The sequence below is a fragment of the Miniopterus schreibersii genome, assembly GCF_964146895.1.
Source record: "Miniopterus schreibersii genome assembly, chromosome: 2".
NCBI classification, from domain to species: Eukaryota; Metazoa; Chordata; class Mammalia; order Chiroptera; family Miniopteridae; genus Miniopterus; species Miniopterus schreibersii.
The window spans coordinates 144,079,190-144,091,866 of NC_138102.1; the positions used below are offsets into that span (position 1 = coordinate 144,079,190).

A 12,677-nucleotide genomic window follows, 5' to 3' on the forward strand; every position below is an offset into this window, starting at 1 on the left:
AATCAATAAGCATGTCCTCTGGTGAGGATTTAAAAAAAAGAAGAAGAAGAGATCTGTTTAGAGATAGAAAACATTTCTCTTTCTATTCATTGATAGTGTCATTCATCATCCTTCTTCCTTGACCAACACAAAACTATGTCCATTATTTTTAAGTTTTCCCCAATGGCCATATTTCCCATTCTTTCCTTCACTTGTTTTGTTTTTTCTGATAGAAACAAAAGTACTCTTGACACAAATACACACTTTGGCTGGAACTTTTACCTAGAGTAATCATTCTAAACTAATCAAAAAGAATGGAATTTGGAGCAAAAAGTCTTATAAGTTGTTATATCCATTTTTGTTGGATGCATGTCTGTGCGCATTTCTTCCTGCATGTTTCCAGATTGCTTACTTTGCTGTATTTTCAGTGGTTGGAATTAATGGATAGCTTTTGAATTTCCAAGATTGTTCCTTTATTTATTTTTTTAAATGAAGTTCTTCCAGCCTTCACGGATATTCTATTTCTAACATGAGGTTCCAAAAATAACTATTAGTGACTTTGCTTTGTAGCACCTGTTCATTTCTTAGTTCTTCCAAGAAGCTTGGCTCAGACTCAGTCAATTGGAATATATCAGGCTTTTAAAGTTCATCTCCCATATAGCTCCTCTTATCCAGTTTTATCTTTTATCTCTTGGCTGTTCTCCCTAACTCCCTTAGGAATAGCAACCCTTTCCATTTTCGTGAGAACAGCTGATATGAATTTGTTCCAGGTCACAATTTGGGTTCGCAGCAAAAATGCTTTCAGAACAGACAGCATCCCTGGGAACAGGATGGGAGTCGATGAATGTCCAGCTGGATGGAGCAGAGCCCCAGGTGGAAAGGGGAAGCCAACAAGAGGGGCCATGGAGAATGGCACCAGGGCCACTGGAACACCTGTGCTGTAACCTTGAAGAGCCACAGTCCCTTCAGGAAAAGGGTGAGAGCCTGGAGGGTGTGTGTGTGTGGGAAGCACAGTGCAAAGAGTAGTCAAGTAGAGTTAAAAATCCCCAAATTGTCATGGACTTAACAGCATAATCAATATCACAACTAGTCCATTCTTCCTGGGCCCTGGTCACAAGAATAGAACGAGCTCCTGGATTCTGCAACCCACAAACTGGGTTTCTCTGGTTTCTTGCATAACCACATGCTGCAAGTACATTTTACTGGTTTTGGATGTGGGAGACTAAGGAAGTGACAGCAACACTGATTACTGTTGAAGATCACACCCAGTAAGATGCACTTTACAAGATGAAAATTACGTTCAAATAATATAAATTCACACCACAGCTAGTCCAGAAGAGATGGATGACAGAAAAGCTCTACTAAAAACCACTTAATACCCTTACAGAACATTTTGAGCAAAGGTCTCTTCTACTCTATGTCTGTATTTGAGTTTTACCAATGGGCATAGATATAGAAAAAGTGTGACCCCTAAGCCCCTCTGAAAGGGGGCCCAGGCTCTTATGGGGAAAGGATGAATGTACACCTCTAATGGTTCCTTTCTCCCCTCACCAGCTCAGTCGGCTCCCTGGGCTCCTGCCATTCCCCAGGAGGGGAGCACTGGAGATTGGGAGATGGCAGCTGCACTTCTTGCAGCCGGATCACAGGTGGGCTGTGTGCTTCCTTGGCCTGTCCCAGGGTCTCATCACTGGGGCCTTTCTATAGCCTCAGCGTCATCCCACTGATGTGTTGTTTCACATGATCACTAATAGTATGTTCATTTAATTTAATAGATTCTCTCCCTTTCCCAGAGACTGAAAATACCCTTTAAAAAAATGAATGGAGGCATAACAAGAAGAGGGGAATTCCTAGAATTTAGATATTGCTTTTTAATAGATAGCTGTGCTATCCACAGGGAGATTTTAAGAACACTTCATTGAATATCCGTTAAGAAATAAATTTGTAAAGATTAGGAAAAGAGAACCTGAAGGAAGCTTGGAAAAACATTAAGTGGACAAGACTGGGTGGAAGATGGGGCACTTATGGAAACGGGCAGGAAGAGATTAAGCCACTTGTATAAGGCCATAATGCTAGTAAATGGCAGAGGTAGGAGTTATTTGGCTCCAGAATCTGGACTCCTAAACACATACTATGCTGCCTCAGAAGATAAGGATATGGTACGATGGCAGGGGTGGGGGGAGAATGTTTTATCTACATCATTTTGTGCTGATAGATAGAAAAGGAATGGTCAAGTGGAGGAAGGAGGACATAGTATACAATTTCTTCAATGGAAATAAGGCCAGTGAGGAGAGACTGGGCAGATACCTATAGTTAAACAGAGGGAGCAATGAGTTCCCAGTGTGTCCAACCTCTTCTGGTCCCACTTGGGAAACTCCTCTAGAGACACTATCCTTAGTCACACTATCCTTAGTCACTCACTGACCATCACCTTTACCCCCCTCTCATTTCCCCTTCACCAAAACTGGGTGCCCTATCCAGGGACCTCTGGGCAATTCTTTTTCTAGATCTCTTGCCTTCTCTCTTCTACTACCCCAGCCTTTTATATTGGGATCACATTTTCCTTAAGGAACAGCTGGTGACAGATGATGTTATATTTTGTTTCAGGGCCTGGTAACCATCAAGGATGTGTCACTGTGTTTTTCTCAGGAGGAGTGGCGGAGCCTGGACCCTTCTCAGACAGACTTTTATGGAGAATATGTCATGCAGGAAAACTGTGGCATAGTGGTCTCTCTAAGTAAGCATGACCTTCCCCAGCCACTAAAAGATTGTACTCTAGGAGAATGGAGCCATGTGCTCCAGTGCTGTTGGATAGTGTCTATCTAGGGTTCTTTCCTTGTCAGGGAATCTGTCTATCCTTCCACCAGAGAAAGAGCACTAGGGCTAAGCCAAAGAGAATGGAAATGAGGTATCATTTTTAAAAACAATGGCAAAGTAATGCTAAATCATGGAGAAGAGAACTTTAGGCTCTTCTTGGTTGGGAATTGGCACTTCTACAAAGCAGAGAGAAGGACATCTAAGAGATGGAACTGAGTCCTTGGAAACTCAGAAACCACCTAGGGAAAGATGGGAGAGTGTTGGGGGGCAGGGAGGAGCCAGCTGTATTAGAGCTAAATAAATGAAGTTATGATCAGAAAGGACTCTTGGGCTGGAAGTATTTGAAATATAAGTAGAAGAGAACACAGGCATTGGGGAAGAGTTTGTGATTTTCTAGAAAAAGAAGAGTGACTTAAATGGGAGGGGATGAGGAAGGAGAAGGTGTATCTGGCTTTCTTTTATCTAGTGTTCTAAGGGAAAATATTGGAAACAGGTTTTTTTTTCAGAAGTATAGAATGACCATTATACTAACCGACATCCCTATTTTCCGTTCCTGTGGGCAGGATTTCCAATTCCCAAGCTGGACATGCTTTCTCAGCTAGAAGGAGGGGAAGAACAATGGGTCCCTGACCCGCAGGACTTAGAGGAGAGGGACATCCTGAGGGTAACATATACAGGTAAGAACCTAATGTAGACTTTCAGGCATGGCCTTCACCCTTCTTGGAATGTCATCATTATGTGTCCCTCTAATCCCTCCTCTGCCTCAGAGAGTTGTAGAGTCAAAAGGTTTAGAGATCTTCTTCAAAAGCAAGACAGTATATAGAGAATGGTTTAGAAGGCAGGCCCTGGAGCCAAACTTTGTGGATTTGAATTCAGGATCTTAGAAAAGTAATTAACCTCTCTTTGGGTTCCTCATCTGTAAATTATTGTGAGATTTAAATATGTTAACATAGTAGAACAGTACCAGGTACATAATAAACGCTAAGTGAACATTAGTAGTTGTTGTGACTGTTGGTGGCTTCAACTTCCCACCTGCAGAAAGGCCTTCCACAGTGTCTCTCGTATTGCTGACAGGTGGCCAGCCAGCCAGTGATGAATGCAGCACGTCCCTTAAGTCTCTCCTTTTATGCTTTGGCAGGAAGATGGTAACTAATAGTAAAATCAGTGAATAAATAATAGTAATAAATAAATAATCACAATAGCATAGACCATTTACTAAGTGCTTACTATGTGCAGGTACTGTGCTAACTATCTTATCATTATTTCCATTTTACAGAAGAAGAAGTGAAAGCTAACAGAAATTAAGTAGGAAAGCTGAGATTCAAAATTAGGTAGTCTATCTCCTAAGCCTAGGCTTCTAACTTCTACACCTCTTGCACTGTCTTGTACAACATTAAAATCTGTTCTCTCAGCCCTTTTTGGGTGAGGTTTAGGCCCTAACAGACATCATACAACCTCGCCTGTGATGGGTCCTGAGGGTACTCTCTGGTGACTCCCCTCCTGGGGTCGGTATTTTCCCTTCTCCACAGGAGATGGAAGTGAGCATGAGGGGGATACTCCTGAATTAGAAGCAGAACCTCCCAGAATGTTGTCTAGTGTATCTGAAGATACTGTTCTCTGGAACCCAGAGCAGGAGGAGAGCTGGGATTCTATGCCCAGAAGCTCCAGAGAAATGCTCCTGGGCCCACCTTTTCTTCAGGAAGATAGCTTCTCAAGCCTTCTGTGTAGCACCGAGATGGATTCCCTGTTAAGACCACACACATGCCCCCAGTGTGGGAAACAGTTTGTGTGGGGCTCCCACCTTGCCAGGCACCAACAAACTCACACTGGGGAGAGGCCCTACAGCTGCCTCAAGTGTGAGAAAAGCTTTGGGCGAAGACATCACCTGATCCGGCATCAGAAAACCCACCTACATGACAAGCCCAGCAGGTGCTCTGAGTGTGGCAAGAATTTCCGATGCAACTCCCATCTGGCCAGCCACCAGAGAGTGCATGCAGAAGGCAAGTCCTGCAAAGGGCAAGAAGCTGGAGAGAGCCCTGGAGCGAGAAAACGGCAGCGCACCCCACCGGTGCCAAAGTGTCATGTGTGCACTGAGTGTGGGAAGAGCTTTGGCCGACGGCACCACCTGGTGAGACACTGGCTGACCCATACTGGGGAGAAGCCCTTCCATTGCCCTCGCTGTGAGAAGAGCTTTGGCCGTAAACATCACCTGGACAGGCACCTGCTGACCCACCAGGGACAAAGTCCCCGGAGCAGCTGGGACAGAGGGACATCTGTCTTTTGAATTCTGTTTCTGCTGTAGCTGTGGTCACATCTATCAGCTGGTGCTACCAGGAGTCTTTGCCAGAGCTTCCCCTTTTCTACCCCCAATGGCCAGGATCATGAGCCTTGGCCTTATCCCTAGAAAGATGCGGTTTCAACATTGGCCAGAGCATTTTTCACCAGTTCTGTGAAATACCACATAAAATAAGAGTTCTTTGGGCAAAACTTTTGGGAAACAATGATTACTACATGGGTTGATATTCAGCCTGAGCCTGTTCTCAAGGGTACAGTGGTACCAGCGGTTTATGGCTGAGGTCAATTCTGACTGATTGGAGCCTATGCCATACCAGTTGTTAAATACTTTGAGTATCACCATTGTGTACTATAACTGTTATATTCTCATATTCTCTCTACACACACACACACACACACACACACACACACACACACACACACACACGGAGACCATGTTGGCATAGTAAAAGCTCTGAAAATTTATGCAGTAGAACAAATTGTTAAGTCTCTTAATGCAGCGTTTCCTAAATGTATTTGACCTCAGTATTCTTTCTGTCTCACATCCCACAGAACTGGTGACTCCATGAAACACTCTGGTGAACACTGGGTTAGAGTTATGAGGAAACAGGAAAGAGCCCCCCTTTTTTATCCAAATGAAAACTGAGGGGCAGGTCTAATTCCTGTGTGGGTCCATCACCTTTACTCCAATCATCCGAATATACATCCACACATCACCCCCACCTGCTGAAAAATAGAAACAATAACCTTTTCACCCCTTATTCCTACTCCCTTTATCCTGCACATACTACATATATCCAGCTGAGATCATAATATCATGCTAAGAGATGGACCTTACACTCCCAAGTAATCCAGACTCACACAGAAGAAAAACTATCCCCTTGGACAGTTCCCTCTTCTCTTGACTGTGTCTTTGTGTGTCTATGTGTATCTATGTGCAGGGTCTTTGAAGAGAGCATGCAAAGTGCAAACTGTAAAAGCTAGATTTTCTAGGGGCAGTGTTCTGGTGATGAGGGTAGTGGGAATTGTATGGGGTTTTTGTTTTGTTTCAAGATAGGAAGTAAGCTGAGTGATTAAGGGAGCCCTAGTGGAAAGGGTTAAGTGGTGGGTAATGTGGGAGTTGAGGTATAAAGCCTTCTTGAATGTCACTGAGATCAAGACAACTGGATATATATGTTTAGGTCTGAATCTCTGGGCCACAGATTCTTTTTGCCTGGGTAGAGAGTTAAAGAAACATCCTCAGTGAGGTGAGCTGTTTCTTGTTGATTTCAAGCAAGATGCATATAGAAGCTTTGTGCTGAGTGGGTGTTTTTGTGTGTGTGTGTGTGTGTGTTTTGTATGTGTGTGTGTCTTGTTTTAATTACTGGGAAATTAGGGCAGGAATCACAGTGCTTACAGGTTGTTGTCAATACTCTTGTTTGATCTTGATTGCCTCATCAAGGGGACAGAGTTATTCTTGAGGATCTTATTCTCCTAGGAACAGGACTTTAGGGGAAATGACTGTGGTTTAGCTTTTCAGCTGATGCAGGGTAATGAGCTTTCCAGTTGGTTTTCCTCACAGTTCTGGGAAGGTGTCCACACTAAGACTCTTTAACTCCAGGACTTGCGTAAGTATCCTAGCATCTGTTAGTTGATGAGTTGGTCATTGTTTCTCTTTATTGATGTGTTAATACCAATCTTACAATTTAAAAATTATCTTGTATGTAAGAGCAGTTTGGGGTTAGGAAGGGAGAGGAGCAAAGAGGATGAAAGTCAATATTTTCTCTTTAATGCTTAGATTCTGGTTCTTCCTTAACTCACTTATTTTTCAACCACAATTGGTGGAATTAACCGGAGAGGTAAGAAGGAAGCGAGCTGCAACAGTCTAGTTTAATGACTGTCCCATTTGCTTAGGAAAAGTGGGGTGAGCCCTGGACCCAAATGGAGCTGAAAATAGGGTCATTTTGCTGAATGGGCTTCTTTAGAGTGGATATGACTTGATCAACTCAGTTCTTGCCTTCTGCTGCTCAGAGCAGCCTTCCTTCTTTGCTTGGAATATACTTCTCTCGCTTATGTTCATATGAATAGAGCAAAATGGTCAGCCCTTTGTAAGGCAGCCTTGTCCTAGGTCCTCAGAGACAGGAGTGCTTTAGGATCAGTATTAGGAGATGCCCCAAGGAACAGGAAAATATTGCATTCCAGGTAAAACTGAACTCTGCCATTTCTTTTACCCTCTCACTATGCCTCATTCATTCATGCAAATCAGCTTTATTAAGCAATGGTTCAGAACCTCTTTTGGATCACAGACTCTTTTGAGAATCTGATAAAAACCAGGAAGTCATTTTTGAAAAATATATACATTTTTTCATATACTCCATTTTTCATACATTTTTCATACATTTAGCAGGTTCAGAGCCTACCCATGGAATCAGTTAAACTGGGGCCAAAGAAAGGATATATATATTTGTGTCAAGAATTACAAGGCAAGGGCCACTAAATATTTTAAGGACTAAGATACCAGAGGCAGAAGGGTGTAAGAATCGTCTGGTGTATAGTGACTAGAACGATATTGCTTACGATCTACTCTATTTTTTTTTTTAAAGATATGGTATGCTAACAAATCCAGCTCCTCACAAACTTCTTTTAAAGTCTTGTAGGAGGTGACTCCCTCTACTATCGGATCACACTCTTAATAACCAGATGTTAACCTCCAGCCTTTGATCTGTTTAGTAATTGTAAGAATAGAAAGTGAAGCCCCTAAAGTGCAGGTGCAGTCATAGTACTCAACTGAAAGGCATCATGGAGTCTTAAGGGCCTTCTGCAGAAGGGGCATCCCTTTAGGTCATTTCTGGTGCCACTGTCTTTACCTCAGTCCAACACCACTTCCTTTATTTCCTAAAATAAGCAACAGCCATCAGATGGCGAATAGACTTGAATGATTTTTCCCATAGGAAATCATCCTCAAACTCCCGTTTTGCCTCCCAACTCCCTCTGCCACATGTCTACCCTACCCACTTTAAATAAAAAATGTCTCTGTGTTCTCTCTGGGCAAAATGTAAAAAAGAGAAGTCCCACGTAAGGAACCTGTCACCTTTTCCCCTCTGTGGTGCCTCTATTCAAGGCCCAAGTGTCTCCCCTTTTCATCCCATCAAAGCTCTGTAAAGAATCCCTTACACAGGAGAATGTGACCCAAAGTGTTAGCTTTGCTCAGCTCTATTTACATTTTAAGCATTAGTTCTGATATCTGGTAGTCAAACTGGGAGGAAAAGCTTTTCTGTTAAAATGATATGCCTTTAGGGAGCTGAAGGGGTGATAATTTGGGACAAAATCCTTCCCTTTCCAGCACTCCTACAATCAAACCACTGTTACCTATTTCCATCAAGGGTGAGCCCTGACACAGAACCATATGTGCCAGAAGATAGGTTCTTCCCATCTCTATTTGGATGGGGTGAGTGGAGCTGGGCAATAACAGAAAAGTGAAATCTATTCTCTTAGACCCCTTAGAGATCCTGAGCTGACAAAATTTCTTTCTTTAGAGTGCTCTACTAGGCCTGGGGTCTCAAAATGTGTGTTCTTTGGACCAGCAGCATCAACATCACCTGGGAACTTGTTTTAGAAATACAAATTCTCAGGCTCCACCCCAGACAAACTGAATTAGAAACTTGGGGTGGGGGGGGGAGGAGGGCAGGCAGCAGCAATCAGTCTTTTAACCTGTCTTCCTGCATCTCTGAGTATGCTAATGTTTGAGGACCTCTGGCTCAGAGATTCAAATTCCATTTCAGTCAGTGGCACCTCACCCTCTTCAAATGGGGAGAGAGGGGATCCTTATACCTGTTGTCAGATTGATTTTCTGCAACCTCTCTAGGCTAGTTGCTTTACAGTTCTGTTCCTCTTGAGTCCCAAGGTCTTCCCCCAATGTTCAATCAATGAAAGGATTGGGTCAATCACCAATTTCAGAAACTGGTGGAGCAACTACCAAGCTGCTTTGATGGATTGGGGCTGGAGCTTCTGAATGGGCACTGAGGATTTGTGTGTCTAGAAATCTGAAAGGACAAAAAGGAGCAGACACATCAAAGAGAGGAGATCCAATATATAGCTGAAAAATGAACATCAAAGGAAATGGTCCTCCTCTGCTAGTTATCTGGTCCTTTTCAAGGCCTAATAGTTGCCCTGGAGGCAGGCAGGGTGAGCATTTAGCACAGAGGTAAGGAGTAAAGCCAACTGTTCCAAGCCCTTAAGAACCCACATTTTCTAACTTCACGATGAATTGGAGAACAGTAAGGTGCTGTGCAAGGAATTTCTAACCATGATTTGGCCTATCATATGGGCAAGGGCGGCAGGAACATCAGGGAACTCCCAGGACACAAGAGGGAACCAGGCTCATTTAGTAAGGTGTGACTCACATGAGATTGGTACCAGACTCTTTACTAGGTAGAGGTTGTAAACAACTAAGTCACGGCACCTATGTCAAAAACGCATTATCCTACTTTGAAGATTGTCCAATTCAGGCTTTGGGAAGGGATCGTTACCTCCTCCAGCTCCTCTCCTAGGCACACTTGTGAGGACAGACTGAAATGAAAGTTGGAAACCCACCACTCCCTGTGGGGATCTCCAGGGCCAAAAGCTTAGAGTGAACCTAAGTTTCTTAGGGGGAGGTGATCAGCCCCTCTCCCCTAAGGCAAAAAATCTTGGCTACTGTTTTCTTTGGCTCCAGACTTCAGGCTTTCTCCCTCTTTCCCTTTCTGTCACCACCTCCATTTTCCCAATAAGAGTGGCACCTCACCACTCATAAGAGCAGCTTTTTCTCCACTCTTAACTCCCATGTCTCTTTTTCTGTTTGGTTTGGTTTGGTATTTTGTTTTGTCTGGGAAATACCACACCTTCTTGAGGGTGTTTGTTCTTCCTAATTCTTGCCCTCCTTCTATCATAGTTCCTCTCTCTTACCCAGTTTCTTTTCTTTCAATCTTAAGCCTACTAAGCAGGGTCCATTTCTTATACTTCTCACTTTCTTTTCTCAAATTCCTGGCTTGGCTATAGCAGCTCAGCTGCCATCTTACCACTCTACACCTCTCTCTCTCTCATATCCTGGCTTGTCCAAAGTTGTTGGTACTGTCAAATGCAGGCCCTTTACTCCATCCCCCACAGGTTCGTCTTCCCTTGATGTAGCTTCCAAAGTGGCTTTCTACTTTTCACTATTTTGATTTACTCAGCCCCTTACTGTCTCTCCTGTCTCTTGTGATCACAGTTCCTGTACTCAGCATATTCCTCAGCCGAGTCCTCCCGTGCCGCCACTTTCCTGCCACGCCTCATGACACTGTGCTCCAAGGTGCTCTTTTCCAGGAAGGTTTGGGGGTATTTGCCCACTTGCCATCCAGCCCAACTGCTCCGTGCCTGCCAGATTTCTAGCAATTGTCTGACTTAATTCCCTCTGATGGACTCTGAACTTCCCACAGATTACTCAGCAGGGGACCTTTGTCTGTATCCTTAGGGATCTATAATATGCTCCTTAAGGTCCCTTTCCATTGAATAAAGGATGTATTGGCTGTGTCACTGATTTCCTCTGTTGGTCCTCTCTTCTCTCTACTCCTCACCCCATTCTCAGCTCTTCAGTCCTGATTAAAAAACAAGCTGCAACAGAGTGGGGACACAAAACAGCTCTGGTGGAAGTTGCGCAACCATGCTTGAGCCCCTTCATGGCCCCTCCTGAAATGTAAACCCTCAAGATGCTACAAGTTAGGCCTCTCTGCCTCCCTCCTGAAATCCTAGCTCCCAGATGTCACTCTGCAGTCATCTGGGGACTCAACTCATCCTGGAGACTGGGGTAGCAGAACACTGAACAGGGCTAGGCCTAGGGTAAGTCCAGGTCAGGTAAGGGCCTAGGGAGCAAATTTAAGGAAGCCCTTGGTATGAGGGTTATTAAAGTGTCATCTCTCCTTTTGGGAGACCCTTAGAGTGCTGAGCCCTTAGACACTTAGGCTGCTGAGTTCATGGTAGCAACTGCAAATTGACCCCCTAGGCAAATTCATAATAATTGGTGATTTGGTGGGAGCCAGAAGAGGTGCACACAGATGGGGTTAGGCAAGAACCAGGTCCACCAGATGCATTCACTTTTGAGGGTAAAGAGGTCAGGCATCTGGCAGGTTATTAAGAATACAGAGTAAGAAATAGTGTGGGAGAAAATATGGAAAACTGGCACTGGGGAAACCACTAGCCTTTGATCCACTGACATGGCCTTGCAGCCCTGGAACTTCACTAGGGCAGGGAGAGGGAACCACCTGGCAGGCCTTGACGCAACCCAAAGGCTTGTGTCATGGGAGATGCCTTGAAGAGCTTCAAACCTGCTGTTCAGGCGCTGCTTTTCCTCTGCAGCTTTCCCAACACCAGCCAGACAATTTTGCCACCTGCCTCCATGCTTCATATATTTTCCTGTTTTCTTGCAGTTCATTCTCACTCCCTGCTAGTCACTTTGGAGTAAAACTTTTGACTAGTCTGGTCTTTCTCCTAACTAAAAAGGGGAGGAGGGAAGGAATTGATAAAAAGGGGAGGAGAAACACTGCTGTGGCTGTTCATGGACATACCTGTTCTCTTAGCCAGCTCCAGTGGACAGTTGAAGGCCTGACTTCCTTCTTACTGTCAGAGCAGTGCTTTTCCCAGGCTCATCCACAGCCTCATGCTGACACTCCCCCCCAGTCTTCAGTTTCTCTCTTCCAAGTCCTTTCCTGACATGGTACCCCTATATTAATTATCTTCCTGTTCTTGCTAGGCACTTAGGTTTTGCCTGGAGTGACCTCCAGCCCAACCAGGCAGCCTTGCCGTGTTAGAATTCCCTAGAGGAACAGAAAGGAGAGCTCTATTGCTTTGAGAACACTGACAAATGGAAATGTTCACATGTTCCAAAAATACCTCCCCCCAATGTGTTTGAGAACATCCTCCCCTGAAAGAAACCACTAAATCATTAAAACACTCAGTGTAGAAATGAATTCTAAACTTCTGACCTTTACCTCCATAAAAAAGATGTCCCATAGAGTTAATGAGTAGATGGTGAGGTCCCATTCAACGTCTATAACTGTAGTGAAGAGCGCACTGGATTTGCAGTTAAAAGACAATTTCTAAGTTGTACATTTTCTAAACATTAGCTTTTTCACTTAAGATCTAAGAGACTGAGGTGAAGGTAAAATGAAATAATGCATGCAAAACTATGAGCCACCTTATAAGTGAAATAGCTATAATTGACAATTATGTGGAAACTTCTTCCTCATTTTTGAGCAAGTCACAATTTATATGATTCTAAAAACAAATACAAAAAAAGATATAGTAGAGTATCATTTCTGTGCCTCCTCTGCAATTCCCATCACCTTCCCCTCACAATAGAGAACCAGTTTTCTGTGTGTATTCTTCCAGTTTCTTTATACAATTACAAAGACATACATTTTCCTTCATTGGGATACTCGTCTTGATTTTTTTTTCACTTAATGTACCTTGGGGAGCTTGTCATAACAATACATAGAGAATCTCCCTCTTTTTACAACTGCATGCTATTTTACTGGATGGAAGTTTCACACTTGAACCAATCTCCTCATGATATTTAGATGATTTTCTTTTCGTTGTTG

General features: G+C 43.7%; 1 protein-coding gene across 5 annotated transcripts in view; it reads left to right on the forward strand.

Moving 5' to 3' along the window:
* ZNF641 (zinc finger protein 641) overlaps nt 1–12,677 on the forward strand; it is a 32,955-nt gene extending 20,278 nt beyond the window's left edge. For all 5 annotated transcript variants that reach the window (XM_081130771.1, XM_081130774.1, XM_081130775.1 and 2 more), the window contains 5 exons: nt 750–955; nt 1,534–1,625; nt 2,584–2,713; nt 3,357–3,470; nt 4,323–12,677. In XM_081130771.1, coding sequence (XP_080986897.1) covers nt 775–955; nt 1,534–1,625; nt 2,584–2,713; nt 3,357–3,470; nt 4,323–5,077 — 1,272 coding nt within the window. In that variant the 5' untranslated portion in view covers nt 750–774 and the 3' untranslated portion in view covers nt 5,078–12,677. The remainder of the gene's footprint in view (nt 1–749; nt 956–1,533; nt 1,626–2,583; nt 2,714–3,356; nt 3,471–4,322) is intronic.